This window comes from Bos mutus, chromosome 7, assembly GCF_027580195.1.
Source record: "Bos mutus isolate GX-2022 chromosome 7, NWIPB_WYAK_1.1, whole genome shotgun sequence".
In the NCBI taxonomy this organism is placed as follows: Eukaryota; Metazoa; Chordata; class Mammalia; order Artiodactyla; family Bovidae; genus Bos; species Bos mutus.
Window position 1 is genome coordinate 21,864,765 of NC_091623.1, and position 24,749 is coordinate 21,889,513.

The 24,749-nt window shown below is 39.4% G+C and overlaps 1 protein-coding gene across 1 annotated transcript in view; it reads left to right on the forward strand.

Moving 5' to 3' along the window:
- The window catches only part of ADGRV1 (adhesion G protein-coupled receptor V1), a 542,489-nt gene that overhangs the window by 510,512 nt on the left and 7,228 nt on the right, over positions 1–24,749 (forward strand). The window contains 3 exon segments of the mRNA XM_070373127.1: positions 20,200–20,391; positions 22,647–22,724; positions 22,726–22,825. Coding sequence (XP_070229228.1) covers positions 20,200–20,391; positions 22,647–22,724; positions 22,726–22,825 — 370 coding nt within the window.

The window sequence follows — 24,749 nt, forward strand, 5'->3', positions numbered from 1 at the left end:
GACCCAATTTTTTCCCACCACCAATCCCTCCCATCAGCAAGCTTACACAAGCCTCTTAGCCTCATCCACCAGAGGGCAGACAGAAAAAGCAAGAACGAAAATCCTATAGGCAGAATGAAAACCGCATCAGAGAAAGTTAATCAAGATGAAAAGGCAGAGGGTTATGTCCCAGATGAAGGGACAAGATAAAACCTCAGAAAAACAACTAAATGAAGTGGAGGTGGGCAACCTTCCAGAAAAAAATAGAATTCAAAATAATGATAGTGAAGATGACCCAGGATCTCAGAAAAAGAATGGAGAAGAGGCAAGAAATGTTTACCAAAGACCTAGAAGAACTAAAGAACAAAGAAACAGACCAACAGTACTCTAGAGGAATGAAGAGCAGAATAACTGAGGCGGAAGAACAGATAAGTGACCTGGAAGACAGAATGGTGGAACTCACTGCTGCAAAACGAAATATAGAAAAAAGATGGGGGGTGGGGAATGAAGACAGCCTAAGAGACCCCTGGGACAACATTAAATGCGCCAACATTCACATTATAGGGGTCCCAGAAGGAGAAGAGAGAAAGGAACCGAGAAAATATTTGAAGAAATAATAGCTAAAAACTTCCCTTACGTGGAAAAGAAAATAGTCAACCAAATCCAGGAAGTGCATAGTCCCAGGCAGGATAAACCCAAGGAGGAACACACCAAGACACAAAGCAATCAAACTGACAAAAATTAATGACAAAGATAAAACATTGAAAGCAACAAGGGAAAAATGACAGATAACATACAAGGTACCTCTCATCAGGCTATCAGCTGATTTTTCAACAGAAACTCTAAGCCAGAAAGGAATGGCATAATATATTTAAAGTGATGAAAGGGAAGAGTCTACAACCAAGAATACTCTACCCAGAAAGACTCTCATTCTGATTTGATGGAGAAATTAAAGTCAAAGTAGAAACTACTTTCTGCATTGAAAGATTTGCATATGTACAAAATTTGGTGTTTGGAGTTTATTCCTTAATTTTAGCAAATTTTCTTCTTAGACATAGTTGTTGCTTCATATACTTAAATTAAAATGTTTTAAACCAATAGAATAGTAAAAATGTAGCATGCTTTCACATATATACCCAAGGGCTTTAAACATGTACACAGAGGGTTCAGTTTTTATTGCCTTTCCCATAACAAGCATTTCATCCCCTCCCACTATAGGTGGTTTTTGTTGCAACTTAATAACCTATAAAAATTTGTGATTACATTCCCTCCTACCCTTACTTACTTGGGATCTGAGTCACAGGAGCAGCTGCCAAAGAGAGCACCCCATTTTGTCTTCTAGAATTTCTGGTGAGGTGTATTTTAAAAAATGGCACAGATGGTACAGCTATACCCATTTCTTAGTTAAGAGTAAGCTCTTAAGACATCAGTGCTGTTCATAGTGGGATCCTGATTCTTCTTGCCCTTACTTTTCAAGGCCCCAGATGATACAGATTTGGGGAAAACTTTATATATTCCTTCATCCACTCAACAAATATTTATGAAGAACTTGGTCTTCACAGGGTGCTGTGCTGGGCTTATGGCAGTGAAAAAATCCAGTTGTCTTGATTTTGAGAAGTTGACCGTCTGCAGTGTGATATAGGACACCAGCTAGAAAACTGGCCGTGAGCATAGAGCATAATAAATGCTATAAAAGGGGGGAGTCTAGGGCTCAGGGACAGGGTGTTGGGTTACCTAACCCAGGATGAAGCGGAAGGGTAGCTGCAGAAACATCTCAGTGCCCTGGAGGAAGCTTATACTTAAAGAGAAGGGCCAGCCAGCCTAGGGGAGAAGGAACAGCAGGTCCACAGGGCAAAGCTGAGAAAAAGCACAGCTCATTTGGAGGAACTGAAAGTGCCTGGTGGTTCATTTTGCCTGGAGCATGGAGTCTGAGGCAGGGAGTGGTGACATTCAGGACCAAACCACAAAAAGCTTTATTATTAGCCAAGTTACAAGTTGTATTCTCTCTTCTGAAGGTACTGGGAACCATTGAAGCAGTGACACCTCCCTTTTGTGAAATGACTCGATGCAGAATAAATCATATCAGCAAAAAAAAAAAAAAAAAAACTGATGCTCAGGTCTTAAGAAAACTGGTTAAGACTTGTGTTTGTAATCACACTAAGGCAGAACAGCACCTTGGTTTGTGTTCTTTACCAATTCTGGGAAAGAAGTGGTTCTTAGCCATGGTAAATATTCAACCACCAAGATCCTGCTTGGCTTAATAGTGTTACATTATTTCTCGGAACATGACTTTGTGGCAGGCTACCTCAACTGGTAGGAATGTGCTGTGCAAAGAAAGAAGCCAACCAGGTTAAGGATGAGACTAGCTTTCTGCAAACCCTTTTAGCATAAAAACAGTGTCTCCTTATATTTATGAAGCACGTTTACAGTTTGCAAAAGCACCTTGCATTTGTTTTATCAGAGCCTTATAATCCATTGAGGTCACAGGTATTGGTTCCCATTTTATAGATGAAGCAACTGGGGTGCATATAAATATAGCTCAATATAACAGTATTTAGCAAGTAGCAAAGCACTTTATCATACTAACTATACTAATTAGTATGTACTTATTATACTAATACTACCAGTTGCATATTCAATTCCAAGATATATGACTGTAAATTTCATTCTCTACAAGAGAATGGTTATAGCCAGTCAAGAAAATTAAGTTTAGGGATAGAATGAAATCCTTATGTAGATTTTTTGTTAAATTATCAATCTTAAGAATTGAGTAGTTCCTAAAAGAACAGAAGATAATAAATAGTGTTCTTCAGCTCAGCCGCTCAGTCATTTCTGACTCTGACCCCATGGACTGCAGCACACCAGGCTTCCCTGTCCATCAACAACTCCTGGAGTTCACTCAAACTCATGTCCATCAAGTCAATGATGCCATCCAACCATCTTATCCTCTGTCATCCCCATCTCCTCCTGCCTTCAATCTTTCCCAGCATCAGGGTATTTTCTAATGAGTCAGTTCTTCGCATCAGGTGGCCAAAGTATTGGAGTTTCAGCATCAGTCCTTTCAATAAATACTCAGGGCTGATTTCCTTTAGGATGGACTGGTTGGATCTCCTTGCAGTCCAAGGGACTCTCTAGAGTCTTCTCCAACACCACAATTCAAAAGCATCAATTCTTCTGCACTCAGCTTTCTTTGTGGTCCAACTCTCACATCCATACATGACTACTGGAAAAGCCATAGCTTTGACTAGATGGACCTTTGTCAGCAAAGTAATATCTCTGCTTTTAAAGTGTTCTTAGGCTCCAAATATAAAACAATATAATACCCATTTTCCTGATTTTTATATTTGTTTTGGTCTAAGGAAAAGAAATGCTCTATTTAAAGTGTTCTTTAAAAAAAAGAAAAGGAAAATAATTAATTGACTTGACGACATGGTTATTCAAAGAGGCACCAACTAGAAAATTTATATGTTACTACCAGTATAATGTGAGATGAGTGCAATTGTGCAGTAGTTTGAGCATTCGTTGGCATTGCCTTTCTTTGGGATTGGAATGAAAACTGACCTTTTCCAGTCCTGTGGCCACTGCTGAGTTTTCCAAATTTGCTGGCATATTGAGTGCCCCACCTTCACAGCATCATCTTTCAGGATTTGAAATAACTTAACTGGAATTCCATCACCTCCACTAGCTTTGTTCGTAGTGATGCTTTCTAAGGCCCACTTGACTTCACATTCCAGGATATCTGGCTCTAGGTCAGTGATCATACCATCGTGATTATCTGGGTCGTGAAGATCTTTTTTGTACAGTTCTTCTGTGTATTCTTGCCACCTCTTCTTAATATCATCTGCTTCTGTTAGGTCCATACCATTTCTGTCCTTTATCGAGCCCATCTTTGCATGAAATGTTCCCTTGGTATCTCTAATTTTCTTGAAGAAATCTCTAGTCTTTCCCATTCTGTTGTTTTCCTCTATTTCTTTGCATTGATTGCTGAGGTCCGTCTAGTCAAGGTCCATCTAGCCAAGGCTATGGTTTTTCCTGTGGTCATGTATGGATGTGAGAGTTGGACTGTGAAGAAAGCTGAGCGCCAAAGAATTGATGCTTTTGAACTGTGGTGTTGGAGAAGACTCTTGAGAGTCCCTTTGACTGCAAGGAGATCCAACCAGCCCATTCTGAAGGAGATCAGCCCTGGGATCTCTTTGGAAGGAATGATGCTAAAGCTGAAATTCCAGTACTTTGGCCACCTCATGCGAAGAGTTGACTCATTGGAAAAGACTCTGATGCTGGGAGGGATTGAGGGCAGGAGGAGAAGGGGACGACAGAGGATGAGATGGCTGGATGGCATCACTTACTCGATGGACGTGAGTCTGAGTGAACTCCGGGAGTTGGTGATAGACAGGGAGGCCTGGCGTGCTGTAATTCACGGGGTCACAAAGAGTCAGACACAACTGAGCGACTGAACTGAACTGAACTGAACCATTATATATAATTGTGTTCTGAAATTTTGACTATGGAATCAACATGTGAAATTTAATCTTCTTTCCTTTGACTTTCATCACAAGAGATAATATATGCCCATATGTGAAACACACCAACTATTGCAGAGTTGAAAATTTCTGTTATGAAAGATTTTGGGAGTGTGGACCTGCATCTTAGGAGGTACTTTAAGCCACAGGACTTAATTTTATTTAGATGCCTCATATTTTTCACTCTAGGGTAAGATCTTTGAAATAGATACCCCAGCTTTATCTTATTTTATGACCCACAGAATTTTCCATGTACTAGATACTCAAAAACTTTTCAAAGAATAGTATACAACCTTATATTGTTGAAGAAAGGTTAAAATATTTGGAAGACTATCCCAATTTAGGTAAAGCCAATCACTGGACCCATCTTTCACTTCACTTATTTCCCCTTCAAGCAATGTTCTGAGATTTAGGAAGCAGAGGAACTCCTGGTGGAGCTCCAAGCATTGAACCACAAGACTGGGCCTGAAATGCTGGAGGAAGCACTCAAGCCTGTCTGTCCACTGCCTGCGTGGAACCTAAGTGCACTTCTTGGTGGGCATTCAGCTATGACATATGAACTTAATGAATGAATCAAAGGTGGTTAGGAGAGAATTTAAACTGCAGAAAACCATCCTTACAGAAAGAGGGCTGGTTAGAATCTGGATTTTTATTAAGATTTAAGATATGCTCAATAGCTCTGCTGATTCAGTCAGGATTTATTTCTCAGTGCTGGGTCCTTGTGTGTGTTAGTCACTCAGTTGTGTCCGACTCTTTGTGACTCCATGGACTGTATGTAGCCCACCAGGCTCCTCTGTCCATGGGATTCTCCAAGCAAGAATACTGGAGTGGGTTGCCGTTCCCTTCTCCAGGGGATCTTCCTGACCCAGGGATCAAACTGGGATCTCTCACACTAGAGGCAGATTCTTTGTCATTGAGCCACCAGGGAAGCCCGGATCCTTCTTGAGCCCTAACGTAAGGGGGGTGATGTTGATAAAAATGCTGAGACAACAGGCAAAACCAGGAATTTTTAACAAACCAGGGCTGTCCCAGGCAAACCAAGATCTAAAGTTTCTTCAACTATTGCCCAACTGTAAATCCAACCTTCAGCTCTTTTTCCCAACAAAATGCTTACATATGGAAACATGTCCTTACATAATTAACGGGTTGGGGAAAAATAAACCCTCTCTAGAAATTGTAGTTTTAAGAAAGTTTATATCCAAGATAGAGTGGTGATTTCTGAGTGTTAAGATTTGGGGATGAGGAGTGGCTTCTCTGTGTTTTATTTCCTTTTCCCCCTTCTGCAATAAATATTAACAATGAATGGGCTGCTTTAAATTATTGCTCTTTAAAACTAAAATATCCATACATTTTAGAAGTTTGTTAGTAAATTAGCTTTTCTATAGAGCATTACTGGAGATATCTTAGTATCCTTGTTTCTAGAAAATCGCAACAAAAAGGTACAAAATGATTTCTCCCTACTAAGTAGCTCAGTAATCATCAGAAAAGAGTATTTGAAAATAGTAACAATATTTTGATAATATGTAATATGGGCTTCCCTGGTGGCTCAGTGGTAGAAAATCCGTCTGCCCATGCAGAGGCCTTGAGTTCAATCCCTGGTCCAGGAAGATCCCCTGGAGAAGGAAATGGCAACCCACTCCAGTATTCTTGCCTAGAAAATCCCATGGACAGAGGAGCCAGGCAGGCTACAGTACATGGGGTCACAAAGAGTCAGACACAACTTAGCAACTGAATAACAAAACAACAACAATATGATAGCTAGTTCTTAATATCTGGAATTATTAATTTCTGTTTACATGTTGTATTAACTCAAATCTGTAAATGTAAAGATTCCCAGAAGTGTAGTAACTTGGAGTTTTTATCTGCTGGTGAGATATCTCAGAATTTGCCAGTCTTGCCAATTGTGATAAATCTCTATCTCCTCAGTGCAAAATTTATACCTGTTTCCAGTACAGTGGATCATAAGATGTTGAGTTCCACATTTCTATAAAAGTCTACATGGACTGTGTCCTTATTTTGGAATTGACTCATGCAAAAATATTTCTAAAACAAGGCCATTTAGATCATCTTTGCTGTTTGACTAACCATGTTATGATGAAATGCATAATTTCTTCAAAGCTTACTAGATTTTTTTTTTTCCTTTCAAAAGCAGCATAAAAGATGTTGAAGCCCAGTAGTTATGAGTCATTGGCTGGCTGGCTGCCTTCAGCAACCTGTGGGACAGGAATAAGTCAAAAGTACAAAAATTGGGCATCTCCCAAAGGGACCTCAGTATCAGAGGTGACCTAAAATTGGCAGGAAGAAACATCCATTGTAGCAAATGTGAAATTGTCAACATTCATTCAGTATCTTCAGATGGAACGCCTGAAGTGCATAGTTTAAAGGTATTAAACTCTGTGCTCTGCAGTCTTTTGCTCTGAATGAGAATAATAATGAATGAAGTGGGTGAAGTGGAGGGAAGAAAACTCCCATCCAGTGTCAGCATGTAGTTAAACTGGCTGATCTCATGTAATGAGTCAGATCATTCCCTAACCTCAGGGTACCCTTTTTCTTGACAACCTTGTGTATTAGGTATTTAAATCTCTTCTTACTGCTCTCTAGATGGGATGACAATAGACTGAAATATATAATACATAGTGCTATCAAGGGACAAGTCCTCTTAGGATAGGGAGTGATCTGCTTGTGTTTTTCCCAGATAATTGTTGCATCTGCAGTGAAAAAATGGCTCTTTTCACGTCTTCTTAACATCCGCTTATAGTGATGTGGACCTCTCGCCCTCCTGGAGCTGAGTCTTGTCTTGGGGTTCCCAGTGTAGTCCGTGTGGCTGTCCTCTCATCTGACCTGCCTGACCAGTTGGTAGTTCCTTAAATGATTCTTCTTGTTCGTGTCCTGCAGCTGTGCTGAGTCCTGAGCACTCAGCATTTTCCTCTACAGTCAGTGTCTTCCTTAAAAAAATCATACACCCATAATGGCTTCAGCTTTCAACAGTGCACAGCTATTTCTGCACTTAAGTCTCTTTCTCTCTAACTTTTTCCTGACCTCCTGTCTAGTACTTACAATGATCATACTTATTTTCACATCAACGTGGATGATATTTCATTTAGTTTCCACAGCAGAATGATCCCTTCTCTTTTTTCTCTTACTTTTATGGGCTCTAAGTCAATTTTCCCTTTTCGTCATCATCAGCCCTGTTCTTTGGTCACCTATCACTGTCCAAACAATTAAAATGAACCCATAGAGTTATTAACAAATACCTGAATGCTAAATTTTGGAGGACTGTTGAAAAGGCGATTTAAAGGATTCTGACCAAAAACTGTGTTGAGAAGTTCTTACCGTGTTTTTTGTTTGTTTTTAATTCTTGGCTGTGCTAGTTGTCCATTGCCGCGTGGGCTTTCTCTCAGTTCAGTTCAGTCGCTCAGTCGTGTCCAACTCTTTTCACCCCATGGACTGCAGCACACCACACCTGCCGGTCCATCACCAACTCCCGGAGTTTACCCAAACTCATCCATTGAGTCGGTGATGCCATCCAACCATCTCAACCTCTGTCGTCCCTTTCTCCTCCCGCCTTCAACCTTTCCCAGCATCAGGGTCTTTTCCAATGAGTCAGTTCTTCATATAAGGTGGCCAAAGTATTGGGTTTCAGCTTCAACATCAGTCCTTCCAATGAATATTCAGGACTGATTTCCTTTAGGATGGACTGCTTGGATCTCCTTGCAGTCCAAGGGACTCTCAAGAGTCTTCTCCAACACCACAGTTCAAAAGCATCAGTTCTTTGGCACTCAGCTTTCTTTATAGTCCAGCTCTCACATCCATACATGACTACTGGAAAAACCATAGCTTTGACTAGACAGATCTTTGTTGGCAAAGTACTGTCTCTGCTTTTTAATATGCTGTCTAGGTTGGTCATGACTGCGGCAAATAGGGATTACTCTTCATTGCAGTGCTCAGGCTTTTCATTGAAGTGGTTCCTCTTGTTGCAGAGCACAGGCTCTAGAACATTCGGGCTTCAGTAGTTCAGCTTCCAGGCTCCAGAGCTGGCTCAGTAGTTTTGGCACACAGACTTAGTTGCTGCATGGCATGTGGAATCTCCCCAAATCAGGGATTGAATTTGTATCCTCTGCATTGGCAGGCAAATTCTTATCCACTGTGCCACCAGGGAAGTCCTCTTATAGTGTTAAGGATGGCTTTTTCATTTATAAATGTTAGGAAAAATAGAAAGGAGAATAATATTTTATGACCTGGGAAAATTGTATGAGACAAATTTCAGTGTAGTTTCGGCAGAGACCATATGCCCTCCTAAGTCGAAAATATTTACTATGTGACTGCCTTCAGGAAAAGTTTGTTGACCCCTTGGTTTTAAAGATAAGCGTTCACTTTATTAAAACAGCAAAATCAAAACCCTATTTTGTTCTTCAGCCTTTAAAAAACCAGGTGGTTACACACTTGTGAAACCACAGTCAAGACAGAGAACATTTCCATCTCCCCCCAAAGATTCCCCAGGCCGCTCTGCAGACCATCCTTCCCTTTGCTCCAATAGCCAGGGAGCCACTGATCTGCTTTCTGTCACTGTATAGTAATTTGTGGTTTCTAGAATTTTGTATAAATAGACTCATACAGTGGGCACTTCTTTATGACTGACGTTTTTATCCAGCGTGCTGATTTTGAGATTCATTCATGTTGTTATACGTATCAGTGATTTGTCCTATTTGTTACTATAGGCTTTTTTCAGCTTTGTTTAGGTATAATTGACAAATAAAATAGTAAGATATTTAAAGTGTTCATCTTGGTGATTTGCCATGTGTGTGATTTGCTCTAAGTGTACAAATGTACTGATTTTGCTGAACTTGCTACAGACTTTACTATTAGACAAGACTATTAATAATAGTAAACTTTTGCATAATCTGTTCTGCATAGAAAAACCACCCCAGAGGCAAGGAAACAACTCACTCACTTTAACTATTTTATTATTGTCATTTTTATTATTATTAATAATAATAGTATTTTAGTCTACAGATTCTGGGTATTTCCAGTTCCCTATGGCAGAGATTTCTCAAAGTAAACCAAAAATAATTTCAAACTATGTTTTAAGGTTCTAGTAAATATAACAGTGTTTAAATAGTCATGGTAAAGTTTGGTAATTTTTGTAATTTCAGTTAAAACTATTTTTCATGTTCAAAGCTTAATCCAACTGGAATCTCTTCTCCACTTTCTATTAAAACCTTTAAAAATTACCCTCAGATTCTAGGCCTCTCCTCCACTCTTTAGTTCCATCTCAGTTCTCTTACAATCACTTTCAGCCTTGTCTGTTCTCAGTCCTGCCACCCAACTCAGTATGTCCTTCTGAACATGTTCTTATCTGGGAACTCTCATAGCAGGGTGTTGGTGGGGTCAGGGGTTTGTGTTATTGTAACTTTACAGAAAAAAACAACTTTAATTTTCAGTCCCTTCTATCTCGTCAGAAATAGTCCTGCTCCTGATAAGTAGTATCACAACTGATTAGCATGCCATGCTTTGAAACTTAACAGAAGCATAAAGAACATTGAGAGTCTCTGCGATAAAGTCATGTAGGACAAGGTTCAAGAGGAAAAACTGAAGGACAGGGACCATGCCATCTGGAGATGAAATTGCTGAGGCATAACTGAATAATTGTCTTCTGATTCATGAGTATCCATCCCAAAAAAGACTGACCAGATGTTTCTCCTGCCCATAAGTGACATACAGAAAAAAGGGTTCTTAAATTGCAGATAGAAACTTTAGTTGTATAAAACAAAAGGTATCTTATCTATAATCTGGATATTTCTGGTTAAAAAAAAAAAACAAACAGTTATTGCTCCTAGAATTTACAAAATTTAGAATAGACATCGGTCTAAGCCTCAACCTTGAAAGTGAAGCCATGCTACCCAGATAATATAGTTACAAACATCTCTGAAGCCAGCAGACTAAGCTAACTGAACTTCCATTGACTCTCTTTGTTCTGAATGCTGCTGCTGCTGGTAAGTTGCTTCAGTCATGTCCGACTCTGTGCGACCTCATAGACGGCAGCCCACCAGGCTCCCCCGTCCCTGGGATTCTCCAGGCGAGAACACTGGAGTGGGTTACCATTTCCTTCTCCAACGCATGTAAGTGAAAAGTGAAAGTGAAGTCGCTCAGTGGTGTCCGACCCTCAGCGACCCCATGGACTGCAGCCTTCCAGGCTCTTCCGTCCATGGGATTTTCCAGGCAAGAGTACTGGAGTGGGGTGCCATTGCCTTCTCCTTGTTCTGAATAGCAGCCCTTAAATTAGTAAGGAATTTTAGAAGAACTTGATATAACCCATGGTGAACACTAGGTAATTACTGTCCCATCCAAATATTTTTAGGAGCATTTGGGTGATAGTTGTTCCCAAAGCATCTAAATGTTTCAATTGCACTGAGAGCTGGTGGCCATCAAGATAACTCACTTATTTTCCTTTTCTCTGTATATTTAATACACACGTCAGATTGAAGAATCTAATTGTAAATAAGAAAATTAACAAAAGCAAGTTAAATTGCGAAAAAGAGCTGTTAAAAAAATGTGAATCAATGAAAGATGAAATTCCTAGTTTTCTCACACCTGAAGAAAATGTACAGATGCATAAATACAGTATTGGTCTTTTCAATTCTGTCGTTGGTACGAAATCCGTTGTCTCTGCTGCTAAGTCACGTGGTGATACAAAACAGCAGTAGGTCAGCAGCTCTGTGTGACGCCAGAAGCAAGAAACCACGGAGACTTCACAGGGGTGTCTGCCAAGTGGAGAGCAAAAGCAGAAGCTGTGAAGCCCTCTAAGGAGAAGCAGTCACAGGAAAAGGCAGCAGCAATATGCAAACTCAGGCCCCGCAGAGAAGCCAGACACAGCCAGGAAGTCACCTGGAGGTTCACGGCCAAGCAAGCCCACCACCAGAGGGGCACAGACCCAGAAGAGCAGAGACCAGCCATCAGTGGGTGTTCATTCTCCTGCAAGAGTCTTGGCACATGTAATGTGAGAAACACAAAGACTGAGCCAAAGTGAATTTTTATTGAGCAACTCCCAAATTACCTAACTATAGTGAGAAAATGAGAGGACTCGAACCAACACCTGCCTGTCCCCACCCCATCCTACTCTCTGTCACTAATGAAAATTAAAAGCCAGAATCTCTTATTTAACAAATATTTCTTAAGCTCCTTCTGGGTGCCGAGAACCTATGAACTAAAAATTGCATCAGTGAACTAACTGGACATAATGTCTTGCTTTCTAGGAGGTTACCATTGAATCAAAGATACTCTTTTTTTATAATCCCAAATTTGTAATTTTTGAGTTGAAAAAATATAGCCTAATTTTATTGAAGATTTCATTCTTCTAAGTTCTTTATGCTGCATTGTTCTGTGTTCTTTCTTAGGCTATCCAAAAGATAGGTGGTTTTGATTAGACCACCTATTTCTTAACTATTTTTCATAACAGAATTAACATATACCTGGAGATTTTGAAATTGTACATTTTCCTTAGGTCTCCAAAACCATTATTCCTATTATTTTAATATTATTGTGCTTCAGAGTTTTAAAAACAGAAAAAAAAAAGCAGTATTAATAAATGGTCCTTGTGTCTATATACTCTTTATCTACATAAAGATAAAAATAAAAGATACTGTTAAAAAAACTTGATCACTACTAATATATTGACAAATTTGCTTAGACTATTTTTTTAATCATTATTTTTAGAAAAATTATAAAGATTTATTATAGGAATTGAAACAAATAATAAAAATATAAAGATTAAAAACTTTTAAAGTCACTTCAAACTTCATCCATAAGTAATCTTCATAAATATTAAGTGACTATTATGATGTCCAGGAATTTTCCAAGTTTATTAGCACAAACCCAAATCCAAATTGCTTAGAGAACCCCAAGCAAAGAAAAGTATCCTTAGGCATATCATAGTCAAATTCTTGAAAATCTGAATAGCAGATCAGGAGGGCAGCTTGGGGAAGTGCAGGAAACATTGTATTCAAGAAAATCATAATAGAAGTTAATACTATTCTCATCAGAAACTGGAAACCAGAAGACAATGGAATGACCCCTTTAAAGTCCTGTAACAAACAAACAAAACCTGTTAACCTGCAAATCTATATGCAGTGACAATATCCCTCTAATAGCAAGGTACAATAAAAACACTTTCAGGCAAAAGCTGAAAGAATTTATTTCCAAAAAATCTGAGCATCGGGAAATGCTAAAAAGAAGTTATACAGACTGAAGGGAAAGGGAAATGATGGGAGAGAAATCTAATTCTATGAAAATTAATGGAGAACACTGGAAAGAGCAAGTAAGTCATTACATATAAAGGTTTATTTAACAAATCATTCCTACTTTATGTATTATATGTCATTTTGTCACAGACTGTTGACTATTTTAAAGTAAAAATCACATTTAAAATAAAAAAGTGATGTTCATATGTGAACATCATTTCAGATATCTTTCTAGACATACTAAATATGATTGGATGCCTACTTATAAATGTTTTAAATATGTGACCATATTATAGTTTCTGTAATATACAAAATTTAATTTCAATTTATTTGAATTTGTCTTGAGAAAAGCTAAAATGGAAGAGAAATAACTGTTAAATATCAAAAAAAGTGCTTCTCTTCCACAAAATATATTCTAATAATCACAAGAAATATAAAAGGTGTCTCTTAAGAAATTATAAATACAGTAAAGGATTGGAATCACTGTTTTTTATAACCTAGGTATTTCAATTTTATAGTATCAACTTGACTACATACTATAAAAGATGATGAAATCATCAATACTCAGGTCTCCTCCCATTTCACTCTTCCGAACATTAGGTGTGTGTGTGTGTATATATATACACACACACGTGTATATATATGTATGAGTATATATACACACGTGTGTATATATGCATGTATATGTATATATATATACACATACACACACATATATATAGGGGTTTATATATATATATATACGGGGTTAATATTTTATGTTTTACTTTGTCTAGGCTTAACATTTACGTTTGAATCTATAAATTTAATTCTCATAATTGTAAGATAATTCCAGTATCTAAATGCATAGATGGTAGTACCTTTTACATGATCCTTTTGCCATCATCATTACTGAATTCTGTTTTTTCATTGGTATGGACAGTTCCTCTCTTTATTAGTTATATTTTATTATCATGTAGTTTGGTTTTTAAGTTTTTTACTCAAGAAAATTTATGAATGCTGCATTCCCAGCATTGTCTTTATGTTTGATAATTTCAAATGCTATATTGGCTGAATATAATATTCTTTCTCCCACAGAACTAAATAAATATTGCTCCATTATCTTTTAACACTAAAAGTTGATATAAAGACATCTGAAGGCAGCCTAAAATTTACCATTTATTAACAGACTGGCTTGTTTTCTTTTGGAATCTCTTAAAGTTTAACACCTAATAAGGCTATGATGTGGTATCAAGGAATCTATATCAAAATTTCCCTGGTATATGGTATTATAGTTAATACTTTCAATCTGTGGATTAAAGTTTTTGGTTTTTTTCCAGGAACCTTTTCTTGTGTTAATATTATATATTTTCATTCATCTTCAGTTACGTTCATTGAATTCCCTTTTTCATGGATAGTAATTACCAATTCTTGAGTATTTTTCTTACCGATTAGCTTCTTTTATTCCTTTAATCGGTTTTTTTTTTCATCTTAATCCACTGGAATTTTATATTAGCCAAACCTCTTCCTGTATTTTCAAATTCTCTGAGTCATGATATGCCTCATCCATAATCAGTTCCAGCTACTGATAGCTCAGTTGTTCAGCTCTCATGGCATCCATGAGATCTGTGGTGTCTAGAAGTCCAATCTTTCATTGCCTATAGGTGTCCAGCTTTTTATTCCTCAAATATTTAAGTGCTATAATTTAAATTTATATTTTAATATAAAACACATATTCATAAAATTTACATTTTAATATAAAATATGTGTTTTATATTATAAAATTAATATAAACAATAATTTAATATTGCAAGAGGAGTCTTTACCATATGAGCCAACCAGAAAAGCCCTGTTTTTTAATATGAGTCAGTTCTTTGTGTTTTAATGGCTTGCTAGGTACTGTCACAGAGAAGGCAATGGCACCCCACTTCAGTACTCTTGCCTGGAAAATCCTATGGATGGAGGAGCCTGGTAGGCTGCAGTCCATGGGGTCGCTAGAGTCGGACACGACTGAGTGACTTGACTTTCACTTTTCACTTTCATGCATTGGAGAAGGAAATGGCAACCCACTCCAGTGTTCTTGCCTGGAGAATCCCAGGACGGGGAGCCTAGTGGGCTGCCGTCTATGGGGTCACACCGAGTCGGACACGACTGAAGCGACTTAGCAGCAGCAGGTACTGTCACTGGTATATTTTTATCATATATAATAGCCTTTTGCCAGAAACTAAAATAAATATTAGAAATAGAGGCCACATGGAATCAATATGTCAGGATGCTGGACACATTTAGCTCAGGACTGCTGAGAGCTCTTGCTGTGCGGGTGTGTCCATTCTCACAGGCGGAGGATATAGCATGGGGTTTGTCGCACTCACTCCAACTGGCTGTGCGTGCAGGCCAGCACTCAGAACGCAGACAAAATAACGAACTTATGTGTCACATTATTTAGAGACAAATAAAGTTAAAGGCATGAGCTTGGGCAGCTGTTAAGTGGGTTGGTTCGTTTACTGTAGTTGATTTTCTTTGCTTTTTTTATTGGAATACAGTTGCTTTACAATGTTGTGTTAGTTTCTGCTGTATCACATCGTGCATCAGTCACATATATACATGTGTACTCTCCCTGTTGATCCTCCCTCCCACCTTCCTATTCCACCCCTCTAGGCCATCACAGAGAACAGAGCTGAGCTCCCTGTGCTATCCACAGCAGCTTCCCGCCATCTATTAATATTTCACTCTTTGCAGTATGTATATCTCAATGCTACTCTCTCAATGCATCCCACCCTCTCCTTCCCCAAAATGCTGTGTCCGAAAGTCTGTTCCCTATGCCTGCATCTCCATTCCTACCCTGCAAATAGGCTCATCAGTACCATTTTTCTAGATTCTGCACATATGTGTGAGTCTACAACATTTGGTTTTCTCTTTCTTACTTACTTCACTCTCTATGACAGGCTCTAGTTTCATCCACATCACTTCAACTGACTTGATTTTGTTCCTTTGTATGGCTGAGTAATATTCCATTGTATGTACGTACCACATCTTCCTTACCATTCATCTGTCAACGGACACCTAGGCTGCTTTCATGTCCTGGCTATTGTAAATAGTGTTACAGTGAAGACTGGGATACATGTGTCTATTTTGAGTTCTGCTGTTCTCAGGGTACACGCCCAGTAGTGGATGCTGGGTCATATGGCAGTTCTATTTTTAGCTTTTTAAGCAACCTCCATACTGGTCTCCACAATTTACATTCTCACCAACAGTGTTAGAGGGTTCCCTTTTCTCCACACCCTCTCCAGCAATTATTGTTTATAGATTTTTTTTGATGATGCCATTGTGGCCGGTGTTAGGTGGTACCTCATTGTAGGTTTGACTTGCATTTCTCCAATAATGAGCAATGTTGAGCATCTTTTCACATGCCTCTTGGCCATCTAACCACTTTTTTTTGTAACCTGAAGAAATTATGGGATGAGAAAGGCAGAGACAAAAAGGACTGCTGACTAAGACAGTGTGCCTTTAGTTATGGCTTGATACCTGGTGTGACCCTCCTGAGATCTTTGTTTTCCCCCATTTATTTGTTTATTTTTGGCTGTGCTGGGTCTTTGTTGCTGTGCGGGCTTTTCTGTAGTTGTGGTACATGGGCTTCCCAGCGCGGTGGCTTCTCTTCTTGTGGAGCACAGGCTCTAGGGCTTCAGTAGTTGTGTCTCCTGGGCTCTGGAGCACAGTCTCAGCAGTTGTGGCACACAGACTTAGATGCTCTGCACCATGGGGGAGCAACATGTGGGATCTTCCTGGATCAGGGATCGAACCTGTGTCTCCTGCCTTTTCTTTACCACTGAGCCACCAGGGCAGAGAAGGTGATGGCACCCCACTCCAGTACTCTTGCCTGGAAAATCCCATGGATGGAGGAGCCTGGTAGGCTGCAGTCCATGGGGTCATGAAGAGTCAGACACAACTGAGCAACTTCACTTTCACTTTTCACTTTTATGCATTGGAGAAGGAAATGGCAACCCACTCCAGTGTTCTTGCCTGGAGAATCCCAGGGACAGAGGAGCCTAGTGGGCTGCTGTCTATGGGGTTGCACAGAGTCGGACACGACTGAAGCAACTTAGCAGCAGCAGCAGCAGAGCCACCAGGGAAACCCTCCTCTGAGATCTTTTTACAAGCTTTTAAAAGCTTAACTGTTCTTAGCTGAGGGCTGCATCTTAGGCCTCAGAGGGGACACTTAGATGAGGTTTTCAAATCAGTATGAAACCCTGAGACTTCACTTCCTTCAGAGACAAGCAGCTTAGTCAACTTCCTGTTTCCCCACTTCTCTGCCACTGCTTCTTGGGTGAATTTGTTAAATGGCAATGTTGATTCTTTCCCATCTTGTGTGGAACTGACATAAATTGCTGAGATAAGCAGCCAAAATCTCCTGTACTTATTTGCTCCCTGATGATGTTAAGAGTGTTTATTAACTCCTTTAGAGCAGGGGTAACCTTCAGGATCTAATGCCTAATGATTGAAGGTGGAGCTGATGTAATAATAATAGGAATGAAAGCACATTAAATGTAATTCACTTGAATCATCCCCCCGGCCCCAGTCTGTGGAAAAATTGTCTTCCACAAAACTGGTCCGTGGTGCCAGAAAGGTTGGGGACTGCTGCTTCAGATCATTATGGTCTCCTTTGTGTCTCACTGAGCACTTGCTAGTAAGTTTAAATTCCTGCATCAAAATAAATTCCGAGCTGGCCAATCCAGATGTAATCCAACTAAAGATTTTTTGAAAGCATTTTTTTCATCATTGTAGTAGGAAATCCAGTAAAATAATCAAAACAGCAATACACAGAAAGAATCTCCTTCTCTGTAAGCTTTCACTAAATAAAGACTAGGAAGGACAGATGAATTATATATATCCTGCTTCAGAAACAGTTAATCTATCATTTAGTAGGATATTGTCTTCGTTAGCAACTTGGAGTAGGAGCCAACTGTTCTATCCTTGCGTCTCATTGCCTGGCAGTGCACATAGGGGTAAGTCAACACATTGGATTGAGTAACTGGGATTCTAGATGCTCTATAAAATTCTTTTACAGAGCGCCATACAGCAGAGGGGTGAGGAATCTGCTGCCAGTGCAGGGAATGCAGGAGACGTGGGTTCAATCCCTGGATTGGGAAGATCCCCTGGAGTAGGAAATGGCACCCCACTCCAGGATTCTTGCCTGGAGAATCCCATGGACAGAGGAGCCTGGGAGGCTGCAGTCCATGGGGTCGCAAAGAGTCAGACATGACTGAGTGGCTGAGCACGCGCGCGCGCGCATACACACACACACACACACACACATTCAAAGGACAACCTGAGATTTAACATACAGCTTTTGAAATAGGGACTTGTTTTTACTCTGAGGTCAGAAACCTCCACAGCTGAGTACTTTGGATAATGAAAGTCCTTTTTCTATATTTGCCCAGCCTGAACTGGACACAGGCAAATGTCATACAATCTGCATTTAAACATTCTTTTCTTTCCATTTTAACAGTGTTTATATTTCCTGATACACATCTAAAAGGTTCAGAGTATTTACTGTATATGTAAATACGCTTTTAAGAAAAAAAAAAACAAAACAGCATATGCAGTTTTCACATGCAAGTTATTTTCAGCAGATAGTTCCTCCTCTGAAGCACAAAAGGCTTGATATAAAAACAAACAAGAGAGAATGTGCTGTTTTAACAAATGGGTCCTTGGAGATGAATTTTTAGGACATTTTTTTTTCCAATCTAGCTTTTACCCCATCACTTAGTCACACTTAGAGAAATCCTGAAATAAATCAGTGACATTCTCACAATTCTCAAGGCTGACAGTTTAATTTTTTTCCTGTTTTGTCTATTGCTGTGGCCAATATAGTTAAGTCATACCCATGTGAAAAATTACTTGTACAAGAAAAATGCTGGACGTGTGTGTTTTCAGGAAGATTTGTTTCTGCTAATGTGCATGACATCATTTGCACGTGAAGCTAATTCGCTTACCCTACGTAATTTAGAATATTAATGTTGTTTCCAAAAAACCAAAGCAAGCCCAATTCAAAAGGAAATTAATGTTTCAGTTACTAATTTTGCATTATGGTTAGAGTAATTGCATTTTAAAATATTTTAGCAGATAAACCACTGATTTCAAAACAGAGTTGTTAATTATATAGACTGGATGCCAACTCAGGATGGGGTTATTTCAGTACAAAGAGGAGAAAATCCTAATTTATAACAATATTCCAGAAATGGCAACAGAGATCAAATGTTAGTATTCCTGTCTTTCAGACTGTCCTCTAATTTCATTTTCCATTAAAAGTTAGCTGTGATTCTTGTGCCTTGAGGATTTTCTAATAGACTTTTTACTATTTATTCCAGCAGGTACAAGCCTTAAGTCCACAATATTGTTTGCTTTCCTGCTTCCACACTGTCAGAAATATTAGGGGCCATGGGAGAATGCAGACCTCAAAACTGACCATACTTAACTTGTGTTTTATGAAGTTTTGACATTAATTCCTTTTTTTCTTTAACAGGCTGTGTGTCTTACTTTCATTTTTATGGATTAATATAAGAATTTTAGTAACTAAGGAGATTCTTATTTGCTTCCCAAACTTAAACATCAGTATTAATAGACACAAAAGGCACAATTTAACATATTTTATTGGCTGAGTGTAAAGGTCAAAATTACCAAGCTTTATAGAAGCATGATTAGAAGTATACAGTAGACCCCTTGTAGAAATCATGAAGGAAAGCCAGTGTAGGCAATGTCTGGAACACAATTGCAAAATGTGAGTTTCTCCCTGTGACGGAAGCAGAGCAATTGTCGAGTTTGACTAGATTGCAAAAGAATTTAAAGGGGCAGCAGATGTTTAAGAAGGCATGAAATAGCTTTGTCGTCCTCATGTAATGTTCGCTGAGAAGCATGCTAGGTATTAAGCAATCCATACTGAATCCCTATGCAGTGATTTTATTTCCAACTGAGATAAGTAGGTGAGATAGATCAGCAAAAGCAGAAGGCTTAATTAGTCCTGCCCTTGCCTCAGTCTCTAAGGTGGCTGGAGCATTACTCACCATTTTGCTGAGAAAAAAATTAAAGAAGAGAGTGCAATAGGTGTGGGAAGAAAAAAAACAGTAATTTTTTCAAAGGCAAGAGATTGCCCTGTAAAACAAAAGGTACATAGTGAATCAGACAGACACATTTCTCTGCAGGTCTGTATTCAGGTATTAGTAGAGCTAGATTTCAGAGTTCTGATGTTTTAACTAAGAAAAAAATGACTTATTAGCGAGAAGGCAGTTTTCTCAAATGACATTGAAGAACCTTTGTGCCATTCAAAATTTGCAACGGCCTCCTGCTTCAAACACGTTTTGTCATTCCCAGCTTTGAGGAGAATTTGGAGAATACTTGTAGAAAGGCAGCTGTGCTTCAATCATGTTTATTCTTTAGCTACGGTCGCAGGCTTCCCTTTAACATGCTAGTGTTCTCTTCTTTTGCAGGGACTTTACGTTTTTGTGGTCTATTTCATTCTACACAACCAGACGTGCTGCCCCATGAAGGCCAGCTACACAGTGGAAATGAATGGGCACCCAGGACCTAGCACCGCCTTCTTCACCCCCGGGAGTGGAATGCCTGCTGCTGGGGGCGAGATCAGCAAGTCCACCCAGAATCTTATCAGTGCTATGGAGGAGGTGCCTCTCCTTGCCCTTTCTCCTGCTCCGTCTGTCTGTCTGTCTGTCTCATACGCAGCCTTTCCATTTTATAGAGTACGAGTTAAAAGGTGCCATGTAACTTTCAGATCCTTTTCCTACTGACATTCTCTGATCTCTGATATTTGCTGTGCTTACTGCCGTACCGTGTCTGTTATCTAATTCTTCTTCCTCTGTGCTCTGTGAGCTCTGCTCACCAGTGGTTTGTACTGGGAAGTCAGCATGTAATTTGTCATTTCTTTTTCCAGAAGCTTCCTAATTTGACCTTTGTGTGTAGTCACTCAGTTGTGTCCGACTCTTTGTGACCCCATGGACTGCAGCCCGCCGGGCTCCTCTGTCCTTGCAGTGACTAAATCTGCTTCAGAAATGGTGTTTCAAATACGGTTCCCGCATGAAAATATTTTCACGGCTCTCTTCCTTTGCCCATCCCAATTCACCATTCAATCCCAGCAAACAAACAAACCTCCCACTGGTCCTGACCATGTCGTTTTGGGTTCCTATGTCTAAATCACGTTGCCACCAACCCATCAATAGTGTCAGCCACAGCACTGGCACCACTGCTCGTATTTTAAAACGTACCTGAAGTTATTTGTCCAGGAAGACACGGTCAGGAGGGTTACCCTGACAATTCCTGCAGTGCCTAAGATAAGCCTGCCTACCATTCCTCACAGAGCTTATATCAGTGTCTCTATATTAAAGAGCCAAGGGAAACAGTATTTGTGTTTGTGTCCTGAAAAAAATCAAGAAATCAAAGTGCATATATCTGAAAAGAAAACAGGTAATAGGTGGATAGATAAATAGATAATCTGCCTGTTCAGTGATATGTTTTGTTGTCTTTCATGTTAAATTTTGAAAGCAATTTTATTCATGTTAGGTGAAAATTAAGTGATCACAAATAAAGTATCATATTTAAAGACTGGCATATATGTTTAGTACCCTTAAATGTTTAGCAACCTAGTACCATTTCTATATCCCAGAAGTTCTTAAAACTGAATTATTTTCACATCACAGCTGATAACCATAGAAACAAATATTGCCAGGATCAGCAGTGCAGGAGTAAATCTTTAAAACAAGTTTTTTTGTCTCTTTGATTGGTTACCCAGTTTAGATCTGTCTAGATCTGAACTGTACAATACACTAGCTATTAACCACGTGTGACTGCTTAAATTTAAACTAGCCAAATTTAAGTAACAGTAAAAATTCAATTCATCCACCACCCTGGCCACGTCCAACTGCTCAGTAGCCATCATAATGGAGAGTAAAGGTATAAAATGTTTGTAGCCTCACAGGGCTCCACCAAACCATACTGCACCATCACTGTCCTGAAGAGTGCTAGTCCAGATGTTCTGCTGCTTCAGGAAATGTTTTAAGGTTTCCTCTTCTCTCAGACTGACTTGTCCCTCCCTCAGATCCCTCTCCCCAGTTGCGAGGCATCCTGTAGTCCCTCAGAGCGCCTTGTATTGGGAGGCGGCAGTTGTGGCGGTTCAGTTCCTGGCCTGGGCCGCTACTTGAATGTCCGTGGCGGGTGTAGCACAAAGCCGTGCCCTCAAGTGCGCCCTGCATTCCTCAGAAGCTTGGAATTGGCCCTGCTCCAGCTGTCAGCGAGGGACTGGCGGACACATTCTGAAAAGCCAGGCAGAGAAGGGAAAGCATTAGGAAAGGAAGGATTAAGGGATTTTTTTTTTTTTAAGCAGTAACCAAAAAGGAAGCAAATATATTTACTCACTTCAAGATAAAACTCTCTTTTTCATCATTTAAATTTTAAAAAGGAGGACTTTAGAATTCTATCAAAGAGCTTTTCTTTTCAATTAAGTATATCCTCGTAGATAGCTACTGTATTTAAAATTCTATGTTTTATCTTAAAGATTAGGAGAGCTCTTTTCTAGGTCTTATACTTTTAACCATTTTTTTTTTTTTTTTTTTGCACATATTCTGTGAAAAACAATTAATGTATGGATTGGGTTAAAAGATACTTCTCCTTCTCCACACATTACAGCATAGAAATCTACAAGTAATTCTCATAGAGAAATTGTTTAGTGTCACCAGGCGAGAGTGTGTCATGAAAAGACGCACTTTTCTGAGGAACAGGTAAAATTAAATGTCTTACGTCTATAAACAGTTCAACTTCCCCTGCTCTTGGTCTTTGTAATGAGGTATAGAGATAAATAGCTCAGATAGATTTCAGGATAAATATCTATGTACTCATATTATGGTTTCCTTTTCTTCCCATCCCAAAGGTGCCACCTGACTGGGAGAGAGCATCCTTCCAGCAAGCCAGTCAGGCCAGCCCTGACTTAAAGCCAAGCCCACAAAACTGGCGCCACGTTCCCTTCCTCTGGAGGATATGGCCAGGGGTCACTAATAGCCGATGAGGAGTCCCAGGAGTTTGATGACTTGATATTTGCATTAAAAACTGGTATGTGAACCCACAGACCCATTAGAAGGAAGCACTCTTGCTCTGCTATGATTTATATCTTCTTCCCATGAAGTTTCAGAAGTACAATGTCACCCTTAGCGCATTCCAATTCCCATGACCCATTCCTAATCCCAGCCGAATTCTAGGATATTTTGTTCTTGGCACCAAATATGAGACAACCTAAAAATAATTGACAATTTGCTTCTAAGAAAAAGGCATATTTTAACTCGATGTAAATATCTGTGCACTGAAATCTTGCTGGATAGAACACCAATTGAGATAAATTCAGCACTGTAAGAATCTGGTAGCAACCTGCCTGAGAGAGTTCTGCCTCTGACCTGCCAAAGAGAATTTCTTATGGAGTAGCTTTGAGGCAGAAACTTTCAAAGGCAACATAACGTGTCTCTCGTACAGTTCTACAGTTTTTAAAGTGCCATCATATATAGTATTTCATTGGATCTTCCTATATATTCAGCTTCACCAGTCTGTGACCCCCATGGAGAGCTGTTTTCCAATCAAATATGCATCTTCTTTCTTTTCTTTTTTTTTTCCTCAGAAAAATGTTGATCTGTCACTGCTACCAAAAGTTCAGTGAACTTTCACATTTCCAGATGTACAAACATTCAAGAAGATATGTCTGTGCTCAGATGAATTTATTGAAACAGTTATTCGAAAGTACATTCTATTATATATATTCCTGTGTTCAGATCAGTGCTTGGCAGTTGGTAAAGCTTTTGTAGATGTTGTTGGAAAATGAATGAATGAGAGAGAGAAAAAAAGAAAGAGAAGGAGGGAGGGAGGGAGGAAGAAAAGAAAGAAAGGTGAAATTTAAGAGTTTGCTTGGCGGAATAGACATTCACACAAACATGACATTAAGAGTAAGATAAGTAGTGGAAAGAGTTATTATTAATTATTGAGGATTCAAGGAAATTTTTTTAAAAATCTGATCCATTATGTCTTGAAGAATATGTAGAGTTTATGTAAGTAAAGCATAGAGGAAAGGCATTACAGGCTGAGGGAACAGAATTAGCCAAAGCTCAGGGCTGCAGGGGATGGGCAGTGGGGTGAGCGAAGTCAGGCAGCAGGAGAAAAGCCTGGAAAGTAGTTTACCTGCTTTGTTGATAAATCACTGTAGTTCCTCAGCTGGGTTTCAGCTGGCACCCTGTTTGGGATATTCACAGACATGCTCAGTGAAAAGGTCCCCTGACCAGATATACTTGGGAAACTGCAGAGATTCAGTATTCAGTTGAGCATTTTAGCAGGTCTAAAAAGTCCTAAAGAAACCCACTTCATTCACCTGTGGCTTCCGGAACACGGTTAGCGACAGATTCATCTGGGGAAGCGAACACTTACTGACACTCTGCATGATAGAAAATTCTCTTCAGATGCCACGCTAAGGGGTGGGGTTTTTATAGAACTCAGTAAGCCACAGAGGTTTTTGAGGAGGAGAACGACATGTTCCCACTGGTTTTGAGGCAAAGTAACTCTTAGGGAAGTCTGAAGAATAAATTTAGAAGCAAAATCAGAAAAATTGAGAGGTAATTCCCATGGCCCCAAGAAACATGATTTAAACCTCAAATCTGGGAGGTGGCAAGAAAAAGGACAAGGGGAATGCTGAGGCAACACGGAGATGACAGTCATCAAAGACTCATGATTCTCACCTAGGAGACTGGGGAATCTTACATAGAGAATTCGCTCGTTTATTTGCTCTCAAGGGGACCCTGGTGAGTTCAGACTTGGATCATTTGATCATTCAGCCTGGTGGCTCTTATATATTCAAGTTGGGATCTTTGGTGAGAGATCAAGGTTGGAGGTGATGATCTTGAATGGCATCATGCGGAGTTACATGTGAAACTATGGGGAGAAATGAGTTTACTCTGGAAGAGTGGAAGCTAAGAGATGAGATGGAAAGAGGTTAGGAAGG